The 26,579-nt window shown below is 39.8% G+C and overlaps 1 protein-coding gene across 1 annotated transcript; it reads left to right on the top strand.

Annotated features, from left to right (window-relative positions):
- The first annotated feature begins 2,584 nt into the window (after positions 1-2,584).
- On the top strand, positions 2,585-26,344 carry PSKH2 (protein serine kinase H2). Its single transcript, XM_025394860.1, has 3 exons — positions 2,585-2,837; positions 8,017-8,683; positions 24,680-26,344. The coding sequence occupies exons 1-3, from the start codon at positions 2,653-2,655 to the stop codon at positions 24,989-24,991; spliced, it is 1,164 nt and encodes a 387-aa protein (XP_025250645.1). The 5' UTR covers positions 2,585-2,652; the 3' UTR covers positions 24,992-26,344.
- The last annotated feature ends 235 nt before the right edge of the window (positions 26,345-26,579 follow it).

Here is a 26,579-nt window from a genome sequence, read left to right as displayed (position 1 = left end):
GAGGTCAAATCTAATTCTCTTTATAATAAATACCATGTCACAGGACCATTTCCATTTATTAAGTTGCTTTAAGTGTCACAGGTAGCCACTTGTAAGCACTAAACACGTTGATATAAAAATAAAGCTTCATTTAAAGCTGGCCTTAAGTCTAGAGCTATTTTAACATTTTATTACTTTAATTAAGTTAAATATATAATTTAAAGAACTATGAAGAGTTAATTAATGGGTGAATAGCAAATGGTCCCAAACAATGCTTGCGTGGTCTCCATATAATCGAGCAATTGTACACAATAAAGAGAAATACATGCAGGAGAGTCTATGTATTTGGATATTTTTCTATATGTTACTTTATGAATTATTCTTTCTGAGACTAGTCATATTAAAAGGATATACTTATGACCATTTTAACATTTCAGAGCTTAGTGGAAGTCCTTGAAAGTAAAACTTTCAAGCGCACAGGTACTTAAATTTTGTCTCCAGGCAAAGTATTTACATCAACAACACTTCTAGTTAATAGTTGGGGCTTTCCAAAAGAGAACTAATCAGTGGTTCTATTAATGTTTTCATTTTTAAAGGGCTTTAAAATCAGCGACTGTGTTTTCCAATTTTCAAGAAACACGGTTTAGGCTTAGTGGGAGGCTTGTGACAAAGCTTTCTCTGCTGTGCGGCCAGCTGCAGCCAGAACAGAAGAGGCTTCTGCAGCCTACTATGAAGGCCCTCATTGCTGGAAGAAGGCAGACAGGCAGAGGGACTGTGTCTGGTGTCTTCACCGCTGCCCAGGTTTAGGTTTTATAGTAGATGCTTCCTATATGCTGTGCGATCCTTATGCAAACAATCCTTACAACAGGCTCTCTGAGGAACGCATTTTGGTTTTTTCCTGAGCAGTACCTTAACATCTGACTTCAGTTTGTTCCCTTTGTTTCTGTCTTCCATTCTGTTTAGACTATTAGGTTGATGCAAAAGTAATTGCAGCTTTTGCCTTTATTTATTTATTTATTTATTTATTTATTTATTTTTGACATGGAGTCTCGCTTTGTCACCCAGGCTGGAATGCAGTGGCGGGATCTCAACTCACTGCAACCTTTGCCTCCCAGGTTCAAGCAGTTCTCCTTCCTCAGCCTCTCAAGTAGCTGAGTCTACAGGCACGTACCACCAGGTCCAGCCAGTGTTTGTATTTTTTGTAGAGATGGAGTTTCACCATGTTGGTCAGGGTGGTCTAGATCTCCTGACCTCAGGTGATCCACCTGCCTCGGCCTCCCAAAGTGCTGGGATTACAGGTGTGAGCCACTATGCCTGGCCTTGCCTTTACTTTTAATGGCAAAAACACAATTGCTTTTGCTCCAGCTTAATAAATAGCCTATTCTGCAAATTAATTCAAAAGCTCAAGACATGTAAGAACGAGTTGTTTACCTGCTTAAAATAAACCTTGTTTCCTTGTTTCTTAGTAGTTGGAAAATTCTGAGGGTTCTTTAGGAAGAAAAGTCCATTATTTGGTAGTTATGCTCTCTTTGCAGGATGAACTAATTTTCCCTCAGCTATATGCAAGCCGTATTTTAAATTTTCCATCAAAATATAGCTCTGGGAAAATTCATGACTAATTTATTCATCACAGACATTCCTTGTTAAACCAAACTACAAATTAAATGAAATTAGAAAGGAAATTACACAAATTGAAGTAGCACTGGCCTGGAAATCAGGAAACAGCCTCCAGTTCCAGTTCTACAACTTGTGAGGCATGTGATCTTGATTTGCTTAATCGTGACTGGATTTCATTTCCCACACATCATTTGTGTGTGTGTGTGTGTGTGTGTATGAATGAATAATTGACAAATGTCAATGAGGTCTAATCGATATAGTGATATAATCAATATACCTTTATCAAAATGATAATATTTATAAGTATAATACTGTGTGTGTGTAATTTATATACACACATTCACATACATGTATAATATATATAAATAATATAAGAATGAAATGTATAGAAAATGTAAAGTTACTATATATATTTATATATACACACACATATATATACACATACATATATATACACACACACACACACACACACACTCAGGTTTTCTCCTTGTATTTGCTTAGGGTGTTCGTCTGGGTTCTAAACATCTATTGTGGCCCTAAGTTTTTCTGTCTTAGATAGATTACCCGTAAGATGGTCATGAGGGCCAGACACAGGCCTTTGTCAACTGTTTAATGCAATAGAAGGCAGTGAAGTTATACTTTAAATATTATAAGCTCTTAGAATTTTAATTGTTCATGTCATCCGAACATGAGCTCAGCGAAAAGTTCTTTAGAGGGACGATATCCTTTATAGAATCGTATAACTGTATATGTTCACTTCCTCAGGTTAGAGATGCAGAAAGTGAAGCCCAGAGAATTAGGCGCAGGCTCTGCCTGCTGGTTGACTTTGCTTTCATCACGTCAGATTACACACACAGACGGTGACCAGCGATGCTCCAGGCATCTCGGTCGTCAGCGGGTATCCTGAGGGCTGTCCGCCTGACCACGACCCCCCAGTGGGGTTTCTTTCCGAGTGTGCCGCCCCTCGCAGCTGCTCTGGGATAAAGGGCGGAGGAACAGAGCTGGCTGCTTCCCGAGTCCCCGGGTCCTGCGAGCGCCGGTCGTGTTGCGGGTATGGGGTGCGGCGCCAGCAGGAAGGTGGTCCCGGGGCCGCCAGCGCTGGCCTGGGCCAAGCACGAAGGTCAAAGTCAAGCCGGCGTCGGAGGTGCGGGGCCACGGCCCGAGGCGGCGGCCCAGGCGGCGCAGAGGATACAGGTGGCTCGCTTCCGAGCCAAGTTCGACCCCCGGGTCCTTGCCAGGTAAAGCGCCACGTGAGGAACTGGCCTGGGACTGGGCTGACAAAGAAAAATCCCTGGCCAAGACCGCCTCAAGGTTTCCTTCAGCTTGTCTCAATTTTGGACAGGGTTCTTTCGGATGATAGACCACTGATCTACCCTTCTCTGCCCTTTTAAGATGTAAATCTTCTACAACCCAAGAGTGTCCTTTTCAAGCACCTGGGAGCCATCCCTTTGAAATGTAGTCATCAAGAGAGTCAGGGCCACTGTCTCCCAGTCTCTGTGGGAGGGTAGGAGCCTAACTTCCATTAGGGCCAGGTAGCAAACACAGATCTCATTGACCACCTCTCCCTAACCTTCCCCCATTCTTTTCCACTAGCTCACCCCAGCGCTTAAAAACTTTCTTGCCTTTTCTTTCAAAGGCGTCCATTTCCTTTCCTCTGTTGCAGAAGCCTTGACCCCTATTGCAATAGTCTGGGATAAGCCTTCTTTGCTGTGTTCCATAAGTGCCCAGTACAATTTATCTTTGACATCTCTGAGCAGGGAGTTCAGAGGATGGGAAAAAAGAGAGCAGGAGCAGCAGCAAACAAGGGAAAGAATTCCTGTCTTCAGAGGTGGGGTGTGGGGTTGTGAGAGGACTGCCTACCAACCTCCAGCGTCTGTGGCAGAAGACAGCTTTGCCACCAATATCCTGGGGCTGGGTCCTACCAGACCTGGTGTGTGAAGGATCTTCCACTAAATTCTAAAAATTGGGATTACAGTGAGTGAACTAGAGACGCGCCTTTGAGTCAGCCAGGCTTAAGGTCCAGTTCCATCTCTTCTATCATGTACCATTTCGACTATTCCTTAGCTTTTTTCCTTCCTTAGTTTCTGCCTCTGTAAAATGGGAGTATCTATCTCATAAGACTGTTGGCAGCATAATTAAAGTAATACATGCAAATTATGCTGCACAGTGCATGGCACCAGTCCTCCTGTAGACATTAGTGCAATGCTGATTACTGTCTTCATGAAGTACAAATAAGCCCTCGCTATGTAGAAGATTGCAAGTTGGTTGGCCTCTTCAGAGTGTACCATGTTGGACATGTTGGACATTTTGACCAAGTAAATCACAGAATCCCCTTCTCCTCTGTGTGTTTGGGGGCACACAATAATGGGTGGCTCAGCTGGCTTCCCAAGGCACTTCTGGTCCTAGAATTGCACGCTCACTTCATCACAGTGCTCTGTCCAGAATCTATGCAGAGCCATTTCCTGGCTCTTTGAGAACTTTTAATGACTCCTGGAGGATTAGTCCAGTGGCTGCTAAGTTTAGAGAAGAATAAGACTGGCTAATATGACTGAACTGAATCTGAGTAGGTACAGGGTCTTGTCAAGACTGAATTGGTTAAATAGCATCTCTGGTCATTTCTAGTCAGAGAGTTGATGCTAGTCTGATCTAGTCTTCATTCACCCTCCTCATTCCCAATCTCTGGGTAGACCCAGCCCCATAGAGTGTAAAGGGATCACAGAAGTAGAGGATCTCAACATTACAAGGGCTTCAGAGACTGTAACTCAAGGCTCATCTTTAACCAATGAGTAGTTGAGGTCCCAAAGGTTAAGTGATGACTTGTCCAAGTTAATGGTAGAATTGGGACTAGAACACAGTCATCTTTCTTCTCCATTGTGATTCCATCTATAACTTTTGCAGAAAAGAGATGATAGAATTTAAATATGAGTATATTTACTTTCTTTTTTTTTTTTTTTTTTTTGAGATGGAGTCTCACTCTGTCTCCCAGGCTGGAGTGCAGTAGCCGGATCTCAGCTCACTGTAAGCTCCGCCTCCGGGTTTACGCCATTCTCCTGCCTCAGCCTCCCAAGTAGCTGGGATTACAGGCACCCACCACCTCGCCCGGCTAGTTTTTTGTATTTTTTTAGTAGAGACGGGGTTTCACCGTGTTCGCCAGGATGGTCTCGATCTCCTGACCTCATGATCCGCCCGTCTCAGCCTCCCAAAGTGCTGGGATTACAGGCTTGAGCCACCGCGCCCGGCTATATTTACTTTCTTGTTGGGAGTTTATTACAATTGTTTCTCTCAAGCAGATTGTGACATTATTATTATTTTCTTGTTTCAAATCTTTATGTTCAAAAATTCCCAGTTTGTATAATAGCAACTGAGGTTAAAGTAATATTTCCAATTTATGTAGTCTCTGGAATGATACAAAATAGCCCCACCTACTAAACTGACTTTGAGGCTACTCTTTTAAGAGAGTGGAGGGGTAAAATGAAGGAAATGAAAAGACCTTATAGAGGCATTCTTCCCTGCTTGATGTGATCTTTACTTAATATTTTCAATATATATATGATGATTCAGGAATAATATGTATTCAGTGAATGATTCTTTTGTTCAATGTTTATTGCTACTTCTCTGTGCTAGGCACTTTACAAGGTATAACCACGCAAATCATAAAGATGGTCACCGTTCATGGCTGTTGAGGACTCATGAGCAAGGCTGCAGCTGTAAGAATTTGTTATGGGACAAATTGAATAACAATCTGAAGCATTTACTTCCACCACTCTAAATCTTGGCTTAAAGTGTACTGTTTCCTCCAATGCCAAATTACTAGCAATTTTTCAAATATTGGAAATATGAAGGCCCCTTAACAGTATTGAAAAAAGCTTCTTTTATTTGAGCAAAAGAGTGTAGTTCTCAGAAATGGTAGTTTGTTTGATATGATTAATTCTGTGAACAAATGAGTTTGGTGGCAGCTTTGAGGGCATGGCGATAAATTAGCATTTGCAGAGTGCTTTCATCCATAATAGAGGTAATGTAAAACTTGGTTGGTCTGCAAAGCAATAGAATTTGAAATGCCTGTGATTATCTTCAAAATCACACTGGGAATGCATGTGAATAAAAAAACAGAGATGGAAAGGGAAAAGGGGAAAGAATCTATTTAAGATTACTAAATTGCTATCTGTTTTGATAAGGTAATTGGCCAGAAAATTAAGTGCTCTGTGGAGAACAAAGCTGTTTTCTGTAATCTGGTACAGCCAAATGTCATTTTTATTCAATACACACAGGAATATAAAGAACAAACAAGAAGGCAAAGAAAAAAAAAAGTTACAGGAAAAATAAGCTCAATAAAAGAAGTAAGACTATTTAAAGAATAGTTTAGTATTTGTATTTGAATCTTTAGTATTGAGTATGTGGTATAAAAATGTGCCTTCTCCCTGGGTGCTCCCTGAGTACATTCCATTCTCTGTCATCCTTAGCTAGGAGAGGTTTTATTAAAATGAAGTCTGGGCACAGTGGCTCACATCTGTAATCCCAACACTTTGGGAGGCTGAGGTGGGCAGATCACTTCAGGTCAGGAGTTCAAGACCAGCCTGGCCAACAAGGTGAAACCCCGTCTCTAATCTAAAAAAAATACAAAAATTAGCCGGGCAAGGTGGTGTGCACCTGTAATCCCAGCTACTCAGGAGGCTGAGACAGGAGAATCACTTGAACCCAGGAGGCAGAGGTTGCAGTGAGCCAAGATCATGCCACTGTACTCCAGCTTGGGTGACAGAGCAAGACTCCATCTCAAAAAAAAAAAAAAAAAAAGAAAGAAAGAAAAAAAAAAAGAAAAAAAGAAAAGAAAAGAAAAAGAAAAAAGAAAAGAAAGGAGACCTGTGTTCTAATCCTGACTCTACAACGATTGGCTAATGTGTTCTTTAAATTTCCTCATTGGTAAAACAAGAAGTTGGGTTAAATACCCAACTTTAATATTCTTTCCAGCTATAAAATAATGATTTTAAGTCTAGCATTTTCTCGACACATCTTAAATATGAGGTAGAGGGCTAAATTTGATAGGATTCCTTTTTAATTTTTTTCTTTTTAATTTTTGAGACAGAATTATCACTCTGTCACCCAGGCTGGAGTGCAATGGTCTGATCACAGGCCACTGCAACCTCAAATTCCTGGGCTCAAGGGATCCTCCTGCCTCAGTCCCCCGAGTAGCTGGGGCTACAGCTGTGCATCATGATTGGCTAATTTTTAAATTTGTTATAGAGAAGGGTTCTCACTTTGTTGCTCAGGTTGGTCTCAAACATCTAGGCTCAAGCAATCCTGCCATCTCGGCCTCCCAAAGTGCTGGGATTGCACAATGAGTCACCGTGCCTGGCCAGATTCTTACATTTTAATAGAGGTTTACACAGATAATTAAAGCTTAAGATCCCTAGCATTTGAAATCTGAGCTGACATCCAGGCCTTTTTTTTCTTCAACTTTTATTTTAAGTTCAGGGATACATGTGCAGGATGTGCAGATTTGTTACATAGGTAAAAGTGTGTTCTTGGCCTTTTTGTGGGATAATTGGTTTACAGATTATTGACATACATTCCATGTTAAAATTCTCTTCACTGCCTAGAGATTCCAAGCGCGGGAATGGGGATGGAGGGAGACTGTGAGAAACTACTGGCTACAAGGTGGCCATAGCACTACTCCCACCAGACTGCTGAAACCTGCTCTTATAATAGCACAGCTGCATTTACTTCTTCCTTAGTAACAGCTACTGTGTACAAGACGAGCCTGGGGCTGAGCTCACAGCCAAGCAACACAAAGAAACACACTGTTTATTTATTCTCTGTCTCCTGATATGGGATCCTCTGTCTTTTGAGAAATTATAAACAGGAGTAAGCTTCTACTGTATTCTCCCCCACTTGATTTGTTTGTTGTTGAAGAATGATAAAAACAAGGGCTAGAGGAAGGGAAGAAATTAGTAGAAGGGGGTCTTAACATTCTTGAAACAGTTTTTGTAAAATGCATTTGAAGGGGCTGGATTTGAATCCCATCCATTCCAACCATAATCTGGGTGGCCTTGAGAACTCATTTAGCTTCTTTTTAAGTCTGAATTTCCTTATTTGAAAAAGGGGGATATCATTATATTACTCAGCAGGGTTTTAGTATGGATAAGATTTTTAAAAATTGTTGGCATATAATAACTGTATAATAAATGGTAGTTATTGTATTTAAGATTGTCTTTCTACCAACAAATTACCTTTATAGCATTTTCTTCTATTTCGAAACAGGATTTGGGGCAACTTTCAAAAATAATAAACACAAGTAATAATTAGCAAAGAAATCTGATGGGAGGAATAGAAGGATAGAAAAAATGATATAAAGCATGGACTTATGTAATTTTGAGAATCATCACTTCTGGGGATAACATGTTTGTTTTTTCTTCCCAACAGATATGATATCAAAGCTCTTATTGGGACAGGTAGTTTCAGCAAGGTTGTCAGGGTAGAGCAGAAGACCACCAAGAAACCTTTTGCAATAAAAGTGATGGAAACCAGAGAGAGAGAAGGTAGAGAATCGTGTGTGTCTGAGCTGAGCATCCTGCGGCGGGTTAGCCATCGTTACATTGTCCAGCTCATGGAGATCTTTGAGGCTGAGGATCGAGTTTACATGGTAATGGAGCTGGCTACCGGAGGGGAGCTCTTTGATCGACTCATTGCTCAGGGATCCTTTACAGAGCGGGATGCTGTCAGGATCCTCCGGATGGTTGCTGATGGGATTAGGTATTTGCACACACTGCGAATAACTCATAGGAACCTAAAGCCCGAAAACCTCTTATACTATCATCCAGGTGCAGAGTCGAAAATTTTAATTACAGATTTTGGTTTGGCACACTCTGGGAACAAAAGTGGTGACTGGACAATGAAGACACTCTGTGGGACCCCAGAGTACATAGCTCCTGAGGTTTTGCTAAGGAAGCCTTATACCAGTGCAGTGGACATGTGGGCTCTTGGTGTGATCACATATGTTTTACTTAGCGGATTCCTGCCTTTTGAAGATGAAAGTCAGACAAGGCTTTACAGGAAGATTCTGAAAGGCAAATATAATTATACAGGAGAGGTAAGAGAGCATTATTTTATTTCTATGGTGTTGGTTTAGAGTGGGGTTTCTCCACCTTGCCACTTTTGACATTTAAGACTGGATTCTTTATTGGGGTTGTCCTGTGTGCTGTAGGATGTTTAGCAGCATCCCTGGCCTCTACTCCAAATACCAGTAATGCACCTCCCCCAGTTGTGGGACCCCCCAAATGTCTCCAGACATTGTTAAATGTCCCCTGTGGGGCAAAATCGCCCCTGACTGAGAGCCATTTCACTCAAGATAGCAAGGGCCTCCATTACTAGCTGCCTGTGGTTAGCACATGACACTGACAATCAAGTAGATAAATGAGTTTCTCTGAGTATTTTTTCTCCAGTCTGTGCAGAGCCGGAGCTGGCTGACTAGACTAATGTGTTCACAGAAGCTCAGCATGACGCTTGGGTGTTTGGCGAGAGATTTTTCTGCCTTAAATCTTGATGATCCAAGCCCTTTTTGTGATGAAGTGTTTTCTCAGCGAAATGTTTAACCTCACAGCTTGTGTAAAATATTTATCCACTGATTAAACTTGAAACTCCCAATGTTCATGAACGTGTTAACTTTTTGTTGTTTTCGGTAGGGAAGGAAAGTTGCCAATGCTTGTGTGTGGGAAGCCTGAAAAAATAGGAAATTCAGTTCATGTGCAGCAGATGAGCAAATTTATTTGACTTTTAATTTCTCATAAAGAAAAATATTGATATTTGCTTATACCTACTTAAAACGTAGCATGTATATCTACAGCAACATCTTTGAGCAAAATTAAAGTTAAATAACAAATTTAAATATAATGTTTTCTACATTCTGACAGACCTTTAGTGCCTTATGGTACATGTATAGGTTTTTGCAAACTCATATAAATTGATAAATAAGAACTAAAATTTACACAAGGAAGTAGGAAAGGATGGGAAAAATTCACAGACAATGCAATACCATTGATTATTAAAAGTCTGAAAAATGTCCAGCCTCACTAATGACCAAAGAAATGCAAATGAACACAAAAATGTCTTTTTATTTGTCTTTCAAATTCATAAAGATAAAACAGAAAACAACTAAATTCTACTCATGGCTGCGAAGGGTACTGAGAGAATAGCTCTCTCACTAAGTACTAGTAGAGGACAAATTGTCACAGGTTTCTTGGAAAGTAGTTTGAAAACATGTATCTAGAACTGTATTAGTCAGTTTTCACACTACTGTAAAGAAACATCCAAGACTGGGTAATTTACATTAAAAAAAAAGTTTAGTTGTCTCACAGTTCTGCATGGCTGGGGAGACCTCAGGAAATTTACAATCATGACGGAAGGCAAAGGGGAAGCAAGCTTGGACCTTCTCACATGGCAACAGGAGAGATAAGAGAAGAGGAAAGAGCCCTTTATAAAACCATCAGATCTCGTGAGAACTCACTCACTCTCATGAGAATAACTTGGGGGAAACTGCCCCCTGATCCAATTACCTCCACTTGGTTCCCCTCCTGACACATGGGGACTACGGGGATTACAATTTGAGATGAGATTTGGGTGGGGACACAGAGCCAAACCATATTAAGAACTTTAAAAAACTTATGTATTTTGATCCGATAATTCAACTTGTAAAAATCTAAGTAATCCCAGATGCAGCAAAAGTTTCACTATAAGAGTACTAATCCGAACTGTATTTACAAAAGTAAAAAATTAAAAAGAGTCCTGAGAGAATGTTTGAATAAATTATGGAACATCCATATGATAGAGTATGATAGTCCCCAATTTATGCACATTTAAAAATTGTAATGACATTGGAAAATTTTCACAATATACTGCTAAGTGGAATAAAAGCAGGATATAAACTGTGTATACACTATGATCACATTCATGTGGGAAAATGTTTGCATGGGAAAAGGCTAGGAGGAGATACAATAGAATGTTTACAGGGCTTTTCTCCTGGTATGGAGATTTGGATCATTTTTATTTTCTTTATAGCTTGAGTATCTTTGTATTTCTGTTTTTGTTTTGTTTACAAAGAATACACATTTCTGTTTTGGTTTTATCTGCCACTGCATAACAAACCATCCACAAACCTAGTGGCTTAAAACAATCATCACCTTTTTATGACCCATGAACCTGTGGTTGACGAGGCTCAGCTTGTGACTCTTCTGTACCACATGATGTTGGGTGGGACTGCAGTCATCTGGGGGCTTGACTGGGATGGAATATCCATGAGGGTCCCACTCAAACGTCTGGCATCTTGGTGGGGATGGCTAGAATCTGGGTTCAACTAGATCACTGGGACTCCTAGGACTTTGTCTCTCATTCTCTCTATGCATCTTTGGCTCTCTTTTCCTCCACGGGTTTCTCTATGTGCTTTCTCCAGCAGGGCAGCCAGATTTTTTACATGACAGCTGAGGGAAGGGGATATTCCAATAGGGAGCTATGGAAGTTGCCAGTCCTCTTCAAGGCTAAACTTGAAAATAGCACAGATCCATGTCTGCGTCATTCTGTGGTTACTGAGTCCTAGGCCAGCCATGATTCAGTGTTGGGGGGAACTACACAGCGTGTGATATTGGGGTTATGGTCCATGGAGGCCATATTTGGACTAGATATTATAATTATTTTTTAATGTGAAAGAATAATAAACAACATACAATATTGTCTGTTACAAAGTGCTTTTGTTAGGTTTAATTCAGAGAATTCCTAAGGTCAGTATCCCCAGAAGCAACTCTGAGAAGAGGATTCATGTGCAAGTGATTTATTGTGGAGAGACTCTAGGGGAGACAGATAGGGGAGTGAGGGGAGCAGGACAAGAAAGGCAAAGAGGCCAAGGCCACAGAGGGTAGGCCTTATTCAGCAGGGGAGATATTAATACTTCTCAGCATTGTCCAGAGGCTAATGGGAGGGTTTTCACACCACACCTATCTGTTGGTCACTGGGGTTGGTAATGGTGGTAAATTCTCAGGCCCTCTGAGGTCAAGGCAAAGTGACTCCATGAGCCCCGGGGCAGACTGCTGAAAAAGAGCAGGGGGCTGAGTTTTAGAAGCAAAGCACTTAAAAAGAGGGGTGTGTGCATGCATACAGGAAAGACAGGCCCAGGGTCTAGATGAAGCACTGACAGCATCTCCAGAGTGGGAATTGCAAGGCACCCTCTGTTTCTTGAGGAAATGCCTGCCTATAGCCCCAGAGTACTGACAGCATACACCACAGAGGAGTGCGGCTGCTTGTAATAAAGTTCTGGATTTATATGATCTTCATTTTCTTCCCCAAGTCTGTCAGGAACTCATGTCCAGCATATTAACATTTCTTTTGATATCACAAAGTGTCTTAGTCAGCGCAGGCTGCCATAATAAAATACCACAGGCTTGGTGGCTTAATTACTTGGAGGCCTCATCTCCAAATATAGCCACACTGGGGGTTAGGGCTCAACAGATAATTTTGAGAGAATAAAATACTCAGTCCATAATACCAAGGAATCATATATTGGTAGACTCAGAAAATATCATCATGTTTTCATTTGTCATCATATTATTATATATTTAACATCTATTGCCAATCTAGTAATTGCTAATTGTACTGATTTTATTTAAAACCAGGTGACCATTGTAGGGTAAAAAGAATTTTCCTTCCCCTTCTTCTGAATATAATTTGAATCTATAAGACCAACTGACAATAGGCAGATTAACAGGAGAAGATGTATGCAAATTTATTTCTGTGCACAGGAGCCACACAAAAGATGAGACTTAAAGAAGGGCCAAATGCGTGAAGTTTTTATACTGTACAGAAAGGAATAGAGAATTGGAGTCTGGAGACAGGTTATGGGAGGGAGAGGGGAGCAAAGGCATGGTGAGCAACAGCTGTCTTGTTTTGCAGATGATGTCTGTCAGGTAGCAGCTCTCAGAAAGAATAGATGGAATCCAGTGGTGACAGTTTCCCTGTTGGAACTTTAATAGTGTCAGATATTTCCTATGAGTGAATCTTTCCTAGTTCAGGATAAGGCTGATAAGGGGTCTCAGAGAAATCCTGTTTACATCCACTGTTTACTTTGCTAATGTAGATTTCCTCTACAGATGCAAATCTTTTCCACAAAAGGACAGTCATTGCTGTGTCTGCAGCCCCTCTAAAGAGCCATCTCAAAATATGCCAAAGAAGTATATTTTGGTGGATATATTTTGGTTTCCCATATCATCAAGTCTGGAAGCATAGATGTGGTAGACAGAATAATGGCCCACCAAAGATGTCCATGCCCTAATACCCAGAACCTGTGATTGTTACCTTATGTGGTAAAAGAGAATTTGTAGATGTGATTAAGTTAAAACTCTTGAGATTGGGAGATTATTCTGGATAATCTGGGAGGCCCAATATGGTCACAAGTTTCTTTATAGTACGGAGACAAGTGGGTCAAAGCTAGAGAGAAGAGATATGACTATGGAAACAGGTTGAAGTGATGTGCCTTTGAAGGTGGAGAGAGGGGTCATGAGGTAAGGAATAAGGACAGTCTCTAGGAGCTGGAAAAAGCAAGGAATGCATTTTCCCCTAGAGCCTCTGAAAGGAACACAGCTCTGGTGACAGTTTGATGCTAGCCCATAAGACCCATTTTAGACTTCTGATTTGCAGAACTGTAAAGTAATAATTCACATTTTTAAAAAAGGTTTTCTTTTGCCTATAACTGAAATTCCAGATATGACACATGTATAAATCACTTATTTTTCCCAGAATTCAGGTATAAAAATCAAATTAAATAGGTCGGGCATTGTGGTGCACACCTGTAACCCCAAAACTTTGGGAGGCCAAAGCAGGCGGATTGCTTGAGCTCAGGAGTTCTAGACCTGCCTGGGCAACACGGCAAAACATTATCTCTACAAAAAATACAAAAAGTTATCCAGGCATAGTGATGTGTGCCTGTAGTCCCAGCTATTCTGGAGACTGAGAGGGGCAGATTGCTTGAGCCTGGGAGGTCTAGGTTGCAGTAAGCTAAGATTGCAACACTGCACTCCAGCCTGGGTGACAGAGTGAAACCCTGTCTCAAATAAATAAATAAATGAAATAAAATAAATTGGATGAAAACTTCCAGAGATTTATGTGGTATACCTCTTATGGTGAAGGGGAGTGATGTGTTTAATATAAATACTAAATATTATACTAGTATCTAACAGAGCCATACTCTAGCTCCACCCATATATAAGTAAAAATTAGCCAAAATACTAATGTTTAACTTTTTTGGATTTTGTTTTGAAATATATTCTTTTTCATGAAATCTGCAATGGTCATTCCACTTCTGTCGTTCTTTCCCTTTTCCGAATACCATTTAGAATTACAATTAATTTCATTTGTTCTAATTTAATCTGGTTGCTATAGGTTGTTGCTTTAAGACATTATAAGCTCCTTAAAGGCTGAGATACTGCCATATTTTCTCTGTGTGTTCAATAAGACATCTAAATGGAATAAGCATGGAGAATGCATTCAATTACAAATAAATTGCTTTTGAAAAGTATTAAAAGTCTCTGATTTATAACTGCATGAGTAAATGTATCTCAAATATAACTGTTTTGAACACAGCCTACAATTTCTGACTTATAGTTAGGTAGATTATTAGATAATTAACATCTTTAATTGCTGAATGTATTAGATCCATTCTGGAACATGTAGATGGTCTGAAAGGCTACATTTACCCTATTCACTGGGTTTTGCAGGGTAGGCGTGGGCTTTCCCTTTTCTAGTTGCTTTCTGCAATGCTGGAGGAGCAGCCAGGGTAGACAGGTACAGCAGATGGTGGAGAAGGGATGGAAGAGAGCAAAGATTTCCTCCCCAGTGTGCAAGGAAGGCCTTCATTTATCTGCTTGATTGCCAGTGCCATCACAATGGCTCTTGGATGGTGGCAGAGCTCGTGCTTGAGACGCTAAGTAAAGGACTCATCATGGAGACCATTTGAAGACATGTTTATGTGGTCCTCACCCCTCCTTCTGGTCAGGCCTTCCTCGTGCCAGAAATTTTGTTCAGCTCTGGGAATAACCCCATAAAAATTGCTCAGTGTCTCTGCTTTTAGGAGCCTGGTGGTCTTGGCTGAGAGATCAAGTAGGATTATGTATCTCTTCTACTACAAGTGCTTTAATACAAGTGGGAACAAAGCCTCAAAGTTCACAGGGGCAATGGAAGAAAATCTATCATTTCTTAGGAAAATTGGGTCAGGGTCCAGGAAAAGGGCCACATTTGTGCTATCTTGGAGGAAGGGTAGGAATTTCTGGAAGGAAGAAGATTCCAAATAGGCAGAATATATGCAAAAGCATATAAGGGAATACACTAACTAGTAAAATGTAAAAACTTTAGGCCAGGAGCAGTGGCTTATGCCTGTAATCCCAGCACTTTGGGAGGCCGAGGCGAGCAGATCACGAGGTCAAGAGATCGAGACCATCCTGGCCAATATGGTGAAACCTCGTCTCTACTAAAAATACAATAATTAGCTGGGTGTGATGGCGCGTACCTGTAATCCTAGCTACTCAGGAAGCTGAGGCAGGAGAATTGCTCCAACCCAGGAGGTGGAGGTTGCAGTAAGCCAAGATTGTGCCACTGCACTCCAGACACTGCACTCCAGACACTGCACTCCAGACACTGCACTCCAGACACGGCACTCCAGACACTGCACTCCAGCCTGGTGACAGAGTGAGACTCTTTCTCAAAAACACAAAAACAAAAAACAAACAAACAAACAAAAAACTTTAGAGCTCAGATGCATGCATATGTGAGTGTGTGTGTGTGTGTGTTTGTACATGCATGCATATTGATATAAGTATTTTGAAAAACTATGTAATATAATAAAGAACACAATCTGGGCCAGGCATGGTGGCACATATTTATAATCCCAGTGCTTTGGGAGGCTGAGGTGAGAGGATCACTTGAGTCCAAGAGTTCAAGGCCAGCCTGGGCAACATAACAAGACCCCATCTCCACAAAAAACATTTTTTTAAAATTAGGTGGGCATGGTGGCATGTGCCTATAGTCCTAGCCACTTGAGAGGCTGAGTCAAGAGGATCATGGCTGCAGCGAGCTATGATCACACCACTGCACTCTAGTCTTCTGGATAACAGAGTGAGACCTTCTCTCTAAACAACAACAACAACAACAAACAAACCAAACAAAAAAAAAAAATCCATGATCTGGAACAAGACTGGCTGGATTCCACTACCAGCTCTGCAATTTACTAACTCCACAACTTTGGACATTAAAAAATTTTTTCTGTATCTCAGTTTCTGCATTTGTGAAATAGTAATCATGGTGGCATCTACCTAACAGGGTTGTTGTGAAGATCAATTGAGCTAATAGATTTAGGTGCTGAGACTACTTTCACATGCTACTACGTACAGAGTTAGTGCTATATATATGTTCGTTATTTTTGTTATTGTTACTATTAACTTGGGAGACTGGGACTGAAAGTTTGAATTTTGCATAAGTAAGTGATTAGTTTTATGGCTTTTTTCTGCAGTACAAACTTCATTTATCAAGTGCACCTTTTAAATCTTTTACATGGAATAGTGAAGAAAGGTTGGTGTTAGAATTTTAATATTAATGATTAATTACAAGAATTCTCATCAATGAGTTGTGAATCATATATTATTGTTTAATTATATTCCACTGTATCACAGTCATGGTTTTTTGGTGAGCAATACACTGATTTTTTAAAAAGGAGTCTTACAACCATATTAGCCAGCTGACAAGGACAGACAGTGGTATTAAAAACATTTTTTTCTTTTTTGAGAGACAAGGTCTCACTCTGTCACCCAGCAGGCTGGAGTGCAGTGGCGTGATCATAGCTCACTGCAACCCCAAATTCCCTGGGCTCAAGCAATCTTCTCACCTCTGCTTTCAGAGTAGCTGGAACTACAGGTATGTGCCATGCACAGCTCATTTTTTAAAAAAAAAATATTTTGCAGAGATAGGGCCTCATTATATTGCCCAGGCTGGTCCTGAACTCTTGGTCTCAAGGGATCCTTCTGCCTTGACCTCCTGAGTTGCTGGGATTACAGATGTGAACCACAGTACCTGGCCTAAAAACATATATATGTATATATATTTTAAAATCCCACATGGATATTGATAGAAAATTGTCCCTATCTACTTAGGTTCACCTATGATTCTCACACTGTTAGGAAAAACTTTTGCTGATATTCTCTTTTAGAAGTAACATGTCTGATTGATTAAGCTCATTTTCACCAGCCATGATCCCAATTTTGTTCTGTCTCCTTTTCTCCACTAATTTCTCTTATTCTCTTGTTCTCCATTCAGGTTATTAAGTAGGAAAAAAGGAAACAAAAGCAGAACCTTCAGTATTTCAATTCTCTTTCCATCATGACTAGAATTCTTGAAATGAATACTGTGCCATATTTCAGATAGGTCTGCTAAGCCTTAATTCCTGTAATTTGTTTCCCATTCCTATGATTTAGTTCCTAAGTACTTATGCTCACCAAAAAATGTGGTGCTTAACGATTTTTAATGATATTTTTACTTTAAAAGTTATTTTATAGAAAATAATTTTAGTGGTTTTAAATCTTACAAAAGTAAATTCATTTTCTGCTCTATCACTTTCTTCATCTCTTCTCTGACTTGCCTTAAACTGAATGGATATAAACCTTCATCTCTTAAACTCAATCACAGACAATAACGTTTCTAGGAAGGGAAATGATGGTGGTGCATTTTGTTTTGACTGTGTAGATTTCACCTTGCATTAGTGATTAGAGTATAAACATAACTATGCTGTCTGCTTCCTTGATTAGGTTGCATCTTGACCTTGGTATCATCAGTGGAATTCACAGAGTTGAGAGGAAAGGAACTATTTGAGTAAAGTTTCCAGAAACTGACTTAATATTAATACTATGTTTATATTATATTTTATTAGTTTTATCTGCAAGAACTAGTTATAAATAATAAACACATTATTCTATATGTTTATACTATAAGCACTAGTTATGAATAATAAATGTATATTATGTATAGAAGAATGAGTCATCTGTTGATTTGGGATTCAAAGGCCAATTTAAAAAAAAATTATTTTGGCCACTCTTGTGTTGTTTTTTCTTTGGAGAAAATGGAACACCCCTCTTGTTAACTTCTGGTGCTTTGAAAAATAGTAGGTGCTCAAAAAACTGCAACTGTCCCCAATTTTACTTAAATTTAGTGTTTTCCTTATGAGTAAAGAAATGGAAGCATTCCTTCTCTCAAAGCAGAACCCCTTCACGCACAAAAATATCCTCTTTATGAGCCTAGTGTAAGATTAATTAACTTTCCATTTTAAAATTAAATGGTACCTATGACTTGTGAGTATGTATTCACTCTTCCCAGAGTTTACAAATGCCCCAGCAGACAGAGCATTCTGACATAATTAGTCAACGCTTTTCCTTCTGCAGTTTCATTTTTGGCAAGATAAAGCATTAAAAATCTGCTTTGTAGATTGAGAAATAAAGAAATAAAAATATTAAATATCTATGACAAAAATGATGTATGGAATCTTCTGCTCCCTGAGAGGTGGAAGAGTAATTTTTGCCGTGTCTACTACTAACACAGTCATGCAGAGCAATCAGTTTGGGACATATTTACGTAACTTTTTTTTTTTTTTTTTTTTTGAGACAGAGTCTCGCTCTGTCGCCCAGGCTGGAGTGCAGTGGCCGGATCTCAGCTCACTGCAAGCTCCGCCTCCCGGGTTTACGCCATTCTCCTGCCTCAGCCTCCCGAGTAGCTGGGACTACAGGCGCCTGCCACCATGCCCGGCTAGTTTTTTGTATTTTTTTAGTAGAGACGGGGTTTCACCGTGTTAGCCAGGATGGTCTCGATCTCCTGACCTTGTGATCCGCCCGTCTTGGCCTCCCAAAGTGCTGGGATTACAGGCTTGAGCCACCGCGCCCGGCCTACGTAACATTTATTTGCAAAGCCTTGAGTTAAATTCTACAAAGACCATACACTAATGTTCAAAGAAGGAAGGAAAATTCATCAGAAGGTTGTCACGAGTAGAAATTTTTAATAAAACTTAGGATTTTTGTGGAGATAAATGCGACAATGAGTTCTTCTAGTGCAAGGAATGGAAGGATAGCTTATTTATTTATTTTTTTAAAATAGAGATATTTGTAGCTTTAAAAAAATTATTTAATGAAATCCACTGATAAGTACCCTATACTTCAAGAGCTCTATATTTAGCAAATTGCAACATTAATTACAATCTTAAATTCAAAGGTTTGCATCTAGAATTTTAGGGACTGGGTCTATGTTGTGTGTGTGTATGTGTGTATAGTGTTTAGCTTTTTAATACTTTTTGTTTCTTTGTATTTTGAGACAGGGTCTTGCTCTGTCACCCAGGCTGGTTACTGTGGTATGATCACAGTTCACTGCAGCCTCAACCTCCTGGGCTTAAGTGACCCTGCCACCTCAGGCTCCAGAGAAGCTGGGACTAGAGGTGCGCGTCACCACACTAAACTAATTTTTGTATTTATTGTAGAGACAATGTCTCACTGTGTTACCCAGGTTGGTCTTGAACTCTTGGGCTCAAGTGGTCCTTCTGCCTCGGCCTTCCAAAATGCTGGGATTTCTGGCACGAGCCACCACTCCTGGTCCTAATAAGTATTTTTAATAATGATTCTTTGTGGGCATTTATACAAAGGAACTGAGAAATATTAAAGCGTTGACTAGTTGTAGGACTGTTAGTCATTTTTAAACCAGTTACCTAGTTAGCTTTTGGATATTTACCAATCTCTTTCACAAGATATTAAATTAGCCCCACTAATTTGTGTTCATAAAAAAGAAGAGAATGAAAATATTGATCTTGAATATATGACTCTTGTCTGCCGGAAGAGGAGCCACCAATCTCCATGGGATTCCTGGGACTCATGGTGAGGAGGAGAGATAGGGGAACCATAGTACACAAAGTGATGGGTGATCCCTAGATAAAGAGAAACCTGAACAGAACATTTAATTTGGAAACTGATGCAGAAAACTGGAGAGGGAAGGGTCTGACTACCAGACCACGGAAGGCAACTGAAAGGAAGAAGAGGACAGAATAGGAGGGAGTTGGAGAACAGAGCCAGCGAGCGGCAAGTTGGGGAGATGGGTTAGAGAGTCACCACTGAGAGGAAGTTAGAGAAATCGTGCTGGAGAAGAGTCCAGCAAGGTCCTCGCCAGGGCAGGTCAGGCTGTGTTGTGCGACGAAAGCCAGACTCTTTTTTTTTTTTGAGACGGAGTCTCGCTCCGTCACCCAGGTTGGAGTGCAGTGGCCGGATCTCAGCTCACTGCAAGCTCCGCCTCCCGGGTTCACGCCATTCTCCTGCCTCAGCCTCCCGAGTAGCTGGGACTACAGGCGCCCGCCACCTCGCCCGGCTAGTTTTTTTTTTTTTTTTGTATTTTTTTTTTTAGTAGAGACGGGGTTTCACTGTGTTAGCCAGGATGGTCTCGATCTCTTGACCTCGTGATCCGCCCGTCTCGGCCTCCCAAAGTGCTGGGATTACAGGCTTGAGCCACCGCGCCCGGCCGAGCCAGACTCTTTTAAAGGGCCTGCATGTGGGCAAGCAGTAGAGGAAAATTGTTCATCAAAAAACTGGAAAGCAGTAAACTATAATCATTTTTTACTTCTCTGAAGGTGAGAGTCAAGATATCTAGAGCATGTAAGATACCATCCCTCTGAATTCCTTTGAATCCTTTAAAGCTAATAAGTAGTGCAGTTGCTGGTATAAGTTTCAGTTTTGTGCCTGTTTTGGGTTACTGTTGTTTTACACGGTGAAGCCAATCTCTATTGGAAAAGACAGAAAAATAAGCAAAGAACCAGATGAAGAAAATAGAAAGGGGGAAAAAAAGGCCTGAAATATCCACAAATGTTACAATTTACTTGCAACTAAATTAATTTAATGATCTTGGGATAAAATAAAGTTCTCCTTTTCTTTGTAACATGGTTCATCACCTCTTAACACATAACTTTTTTTTGAGGGTGCACATTTATCATGCTATCGCGAGTGGAACTGGTTTGAGAATTATTGGATAATTTTCATATTCCAGTTCTCTAAGTTCAGTTAGTTAATCTGTCCACAAAAGAACTGAGGAAGGAGTTAAGGTGTAAGGATTTAATACAAACAAGAACAACAGTAACAATATTTACAGGTTGAAAATCATTTTTCACATCCTTGGTCTAATTTGGTCCTAATGACAATCTCGTGAAGGAGATATGATGATCCCCATTTTTCTGACAAGGAAACTGAGACCCTGAGGTGGCAGAGCTGTGTGTGGTCAGACAGCCTGTCTAGTCCGATCCACTGACCTCATGCTTTTTCCACAGTAAGATGGGTTAGCAGTGGGGCTCGGGGCCGTGTCTACCTGAGACTGTCGAGAAACGCCAAACAAAGAGGAATTTTGAAGCAAAGAGTGGAGATGGCCAAATTTGGGAGGAGAAATTATAAGGAAAGCTTATTGGACATCAAGTGGATGGGAAAGCTGGTGAAAAGACTAAATGATGTTGTCAGGTGACAGCTGGTCCATAGTGGGTATTCGATTCAAGCTATGGTTTCGTAGTTGTTTTTGGTTATATAGCACTATTAATTAAACATCTGGGGGCATGCATACTCCATTTTTATTCATTAATAGATATGTACATATATGTATATTAGTCTATTTTATACTTTACTAAACAGATGAAAATCGATTTTAGATTAATAAAAGAAAAATGAAATAGTTCATTTTCTTTCCGTAGCTGCCTTTTTCTAATACGAAATGTGAAGTTGACTCCTACATACTCTCCAGTTGTTCTTTATGGCTCAGGAATTCTGCAATTTATAACTCATGTTTGAATAATAAGCTTTGGCTGAAGAACTTTTTTTCCAGTTACTTTATTTTCTGCAACTGCATTTTAATGTACAATCATTTGGGGTCATCTTAATAAGCTCTCCATAAACCTTGCTGCACATATTTTATATTCTTTCAGAAAGATTCAGTTGCTTGTCTTAAAATGTTCCAGAGGAGCCATCTAATTTAACCCTCATTTAAATAGTCTTGAGCTCAGATAAATGTGTCTGGATTCAGGGCCAAATAGATGTCTAGCCAGAACCAGAGGGCATGGCATTGTGAGTGTCAGCCACTGATGTGCTTTTTCTAGACTTGCAGAGGTTATATTTTATTTTTCCTGTGTTTGAGTATTTATCAGATATGCTCATTTATTTTATGACTTTTATTTCTGGGATAAATATTTCTCATGTCTCATTTACCTAAATACACTGAAGGAAAAAAAAGAAGAGTTCTTTTACTGGTTTCTTATTCAAATTCTGGATTAAGATTGGGGGCAGTGGTTCATGCCTGTAATCCTAACACTTTGGGCAGCCGAGGCGGGCGGATCATCTGAAGTTAGGAGTTTGAGACCAGCCTGGCTAATGTGGTGAAACCCTGTTTCTACAAAAATACGAAAATTAGCTGGGCTTGGTGGCACATGCCTCTAATCCCAACTACTTGGAAGAGTGAGGCACGAGAATCGCCTGAACCCGGGAGGTGGAGGTTGCAGGGAGCCAAGATTGTGCCACTCCACTCCAGCCTGGGCGACACAGTGAAACACCATCTCAAAAACAAACAAACAAATTCTGAGTTAAGTTGGCGTGGGTGGGGGTAGGAGTGGGCCTGTAGTCACAGTTACTTGGGAAACTGAGGCAGGAGGATGGCTTGAGACCAGGAGTTCAAGTCCAGCCTGGGCAATATAACAAGACCCCATCTCTAAAAAAACAAACAAAATAACAAAAAACAAAACCTAGAGTTAATAGGGTGCTGAGAGATTGGAGAGTGTGATGTCTGTGTATGGACTCTGATTTATCCTTACACAAGGGCAAAGACAATACATAGAAGGATTCCCTTGTCTTTCCTTGGAAACACCATCTTTTAAAAACACTCATCAACTAGAAAGTGTATTTGAGATACAGCAAATGTATGGGCAATTTTCTCAATGTTTCTCTTTTGTAGAGGACAAAGGATACTAAACTGCAGTGTTTTCCAGGTATGTGGTATCTGCTGGTTGTATCAACCTAAAGGATGAGGCTGAAGCACAAAATATAATTTTTAAGAGCTTGTGTGATCAGGCCAAAGTGAGGACAGCTGCTCTGGAAAACGTCCTAACTTCTGTGAGGCGTGTGCTCTTCGGTCTGGGCTGATACAAAGTTGTTGGAGAGGAATTAACACTGGTTTACAGAAATAACATTGATTAGTGATTGGCTATGTTGTTGAACTGCAGGGTATGAGTGATGGTGTCCAACCTATGGCACTTTATGGCTACTTGGTGTTAGTTAGTGTAGAGCCCACATAGCAAGTGGCTTCAGGAGGTAATTATTTAGCTCAAGAGGGGAATGAGAAGTGAAGGCTGTTATATTTCAGTGCCTTTTCTTGGCCTGATAATTTAAAGGGGCTTGCATTCCTCAGATTAAATGTTTCTTTTCTTTCTCAGCAGATAATGCAGAAAGCAAATTTGAGTATAAAGCAACAGTCTTCTTATCCCCATGCTCACAAATGCCACAATGAAGTGCTGCTATTGTACTTAAAGTATATGCAATTGCTGTAAACACTGCCACAATAAATCCCTGAAATAGGAACTACTTAGCTGTGCATATTGTACTGTGTCATCGCTGTTACATGTCGAATCTATTTGTAGTCAAATCTATTTTAATCTATTTATTACATGTTGAATCTATTTGTTCCCAGCTGACTGGGAACAGTGAGGGCCCAGTGTGTTTGAGGAAGTGCACTTCACTTCATTCCCTCCTTTCCTTCTTTCCTTCCTTCCTTCCTTCCTTCCTTCCTTCCTTCCTTCCTTCCTTCCTTCCCTCCCTCCCTCCCTCTCTCTCTTTCTTTTCCTTCCTTCCTCCCTCTTTCTTTCTTTCTTTCTTTCTTTCTTTCTTTCTTTCTTTCTTTCTTTCTTTCTTTTTCTTTCTTTCTTTCTTTTTTTCTTTCTTTTCTTTCTTTCTCTCTCTCTCTCTCTTTCTTTCTTTCTTTCTTTCTTTCTTTCTTTCTTTCTTTCTTTCTTTCTTTCTTTCTTTCTCTTTCTTTCGTTTCTTTCTTTTCTCTCTTTCCCTCTCTCTGCCTCTCCCCTCCCCTCCCCTCCTCTCTCCTCTCCTCTCCTCTCCTCTCCTCTCCTCTCCTCTCCTCTCCTCTCCTCTCCTCTTCTCTTCTCTTCTCTTCTCTTCTCTCTCCTCTCTCTCTCTCCCCCTCTCTCCTTCTCCTCTTTCTTTCTTTTGAGAGACAGGGTCTCACTCTGTCATCCAGGCGGGAGTGTGGTGGTGCCATCATAGCTCACTGCAGCCTTGAATGTCTATGCGCAAGGAATCGTCCCACCTCAGCTGCCTGAGTAGTTGGGATTACAAACATGTGCCAGTGTGCCTGGCTAATTTTTACATTTTCTGTAGAGATGGGGTCTTGCTGTGTTGCCCAGGCTGGTCTCAAGCTCCTAGACTCAAAAGATCCTTCTTCCTCAGCCTCCCAAAGTGCTGGGATTACAGACGTGAGCCACTGTGCCTGGCTCAGAGCAAGCTTTCAAAGGGAGGGGAAAGCTGATGATTTCTCAATCCATTCCACTTTCCCCTTCTACTCCTTCTCATTCTTGAAGTCACAGGAACTCTGTGAGATGACCACAGTGTTGCACACATTGACCTGATGTTGACATAGTTCATAAAAGACAGCTGCTTTGCCTTGTCCAGCTCCTGTAAGTGCAGTATGGGAACTCGTATTGATAACAACAGCACAATGGACAGATTTCTGAGAAGGTTTTCTCACTCATTGGACAGAGTTTGGAAGAGAATTTCTGTGTTTGTGTTTGTCTTTTTCTTCTGTGAAAGTTTTTTCTTTTCCTCCCTCAAAAGTGGTTGTTTAGTTCCTCTATGTATGTAATGACACAGTATTAAAATTGCTTATTTGAAAAAGTTTTTTTGGATTTGATTGGCATTAATCTATGTAATTAAGAATAGGGTTCTTTGTGTTTGTGTATATTTCTATTTTGTTGATTTTATTCTAACTTATTTATTTTTGTTCTCAGCCTTGGCCAAGCATTTCCCACTTGGCAAAGGACTTTATAGACAAACTACTGATTTTGGAGGCTGGTCATCGCATGTCAGCTGGCCAGGCCTTGGACCATCCCTGGGTGATCAACATGGCTGCAGGGTCTTCCACGAAGAATCTCCAGAGGGCCATTTCCCGAAACCTCATGCAGAGGGCCTCTCCCCACTCTCAGAGTCCTGGATCTGCACAGTCTTCTAAGTCACATTATTCTCACAAATCCAGGCATATGTGGAGCAAGAGAAACTTAAGGATAGAAGAATCGCCACTGTGTGTGTCTGCACTTTTGTAAGCAGATGACCTCTAAAACCATTTTGGCCTATTTTAGGACCATTTCATCATGATTAGGGCACCCTCAAGTTCCAAGGACATGGGACTCCGTGGTATTGTTGATACTGTTGACCTTGACTTTTGACATTTTCTTGTTCTATAATTTTTCCTATACCTATATTCATTTTCCCAAAATATACTGCTGCAAACGATTAATAGTTTAGTAAATACTAGTTATGTTTAGATAACTGGAAACAATAAATAGATGAGAAAAACTTTAAAGTATTTAATGGATTAAATAAAATATAATACTATAGGAATAAAGGATTGTATGTGAGCATGGTGAATCAGAGATATAGCAGGAATAGTTAGATATGGGAACATACGTCTTTATCCTGAAATCACTGATTTTTACCTAAGCCCCAGTATACAGTGTTAACTAGGTAACACTCAAGGTAGTTATAAATGGCTGTTAATTTCATATTTAGTGTGCAAATATTTATGAAAAATTATTAACTATGGGGCCTATAAAGAACTATGAGATATTTCAATCTCTCAGAAACTTTTAGTCTAATTGGGGCATTACTCACAGGAAAAAGTGGAGATTTTTAAGAATCATAAAATAGTGATTTTTTTTCTAGTATTAGCATTCACCAACCACCAGTGTTTAGAAAAAAAAAAATATGATCATCTTGCTTCTTATCACTACTGTCAACCCTTTTTAGTATGTACTGGTTTCTTCTAGAATTATTTTATCAAATATCTTGATGACTTTAAACACTCACCATGAAATAATTATAGGTAATGCAATAAAGAGGTACGTTTCAGAACTTAGTTCTCTAGGCAAGTCACATATGGCCTGATCTCTTATACAGTAAATTTTTGTAAAATGATATAAAGATTGAAATATTATTAATTATAATTAATTAATCTAATTAAAAATCTGTGAGTCACTCATATGTGTGGGTAAACATAGTAAATAAATGATTGATTGATATTGCTTATTTTATTAAGTAAAATCATAAAATGCCAGAACATTTATTGTAACCTTAAAATCGGTCTCAATTTTTTCATTTTATTTTTCTCTTTTAGGCTATAAAGATGGAACAGCTATATACCTGATATATAGATATGAATATGTAATTAGTGATGCAACTAGTTTCTTTTTAAGTTGTAATGCTGTATCACATGATATATGACAGTCCTGGATTAATTCCTTTAATATAGAAAGACACTTACAAATTTATTAAATAATAGAAAAATGGGCAAATATTTTACCAGGTGGTTTGTAAACATATAGATGGCTAATAAGTACATTACAAATGCTTAGTTTCATTTGTAATTTACAAAATGAAAATTAAAATGACAAAGAAAACAAAAACTTAAAAGGCAAAGAATTTGTTTACCTGTCAGATCAAAACAATTTAAAACTTGGAGAATACATATGGTGGAAGGTTGCAGGCAAGCAGATACTCTCATGCCCTGCAGAGAGAGAGGAGTGCAATTTGGTACCACCCCATGGCATTGGGGGACAGTTTGGTAGTAATATCTACTCACATTAAAAATACATTGATCTTTGACCTAATTGTATCATTTGTAGAAATTTGTCC

Source organism: Theropithecus gelada, chromosome 8, assembly GCF_003255815.1.
Source record: "Theropithecus gelada isolate Dixy chromosome 8, Tgel_1.0, whole genome shotgun sequence".
Taxonomy (NCBI): domain Eukaryota; kingdom Metazoa; phylum Chordata; class Mammalia; order Primates; family Cercopithecidae; genus Theropithecus; species Theropithecus gelada.
This window is presented reverse-complemented; position numbering and strand designations above follow the sequence as displayed.

What these genes read in the sequence shown, in the direction of transcription:
- PSKH2 (XM_025394860.1), top strand. Translation starts at nt 2,653, where the DNA reads ATGGGGTGCGGCGCCAGCAGGAAGGTGGTCCCGGGGCCGCCAGCGCTG. An exon ending in GACCCCCGGGTCCTTGCCAG is followed by an intron (nt 2,838 to 8,016) that starts GTAAAGCGCCAC and finishes TCTTCCCAACAG; the next exon opens with ATATGATATCAAAGCTCTTA. An exon ending in AATATAATTATACAGGAGAG is followed by an intron (nt 8,684 to 24,679) that starts GTAAGAGAGCAT and finishes TTTTGTTCTCAG; the next exon opens with CCTTGGCCAAGCATTTCCCA.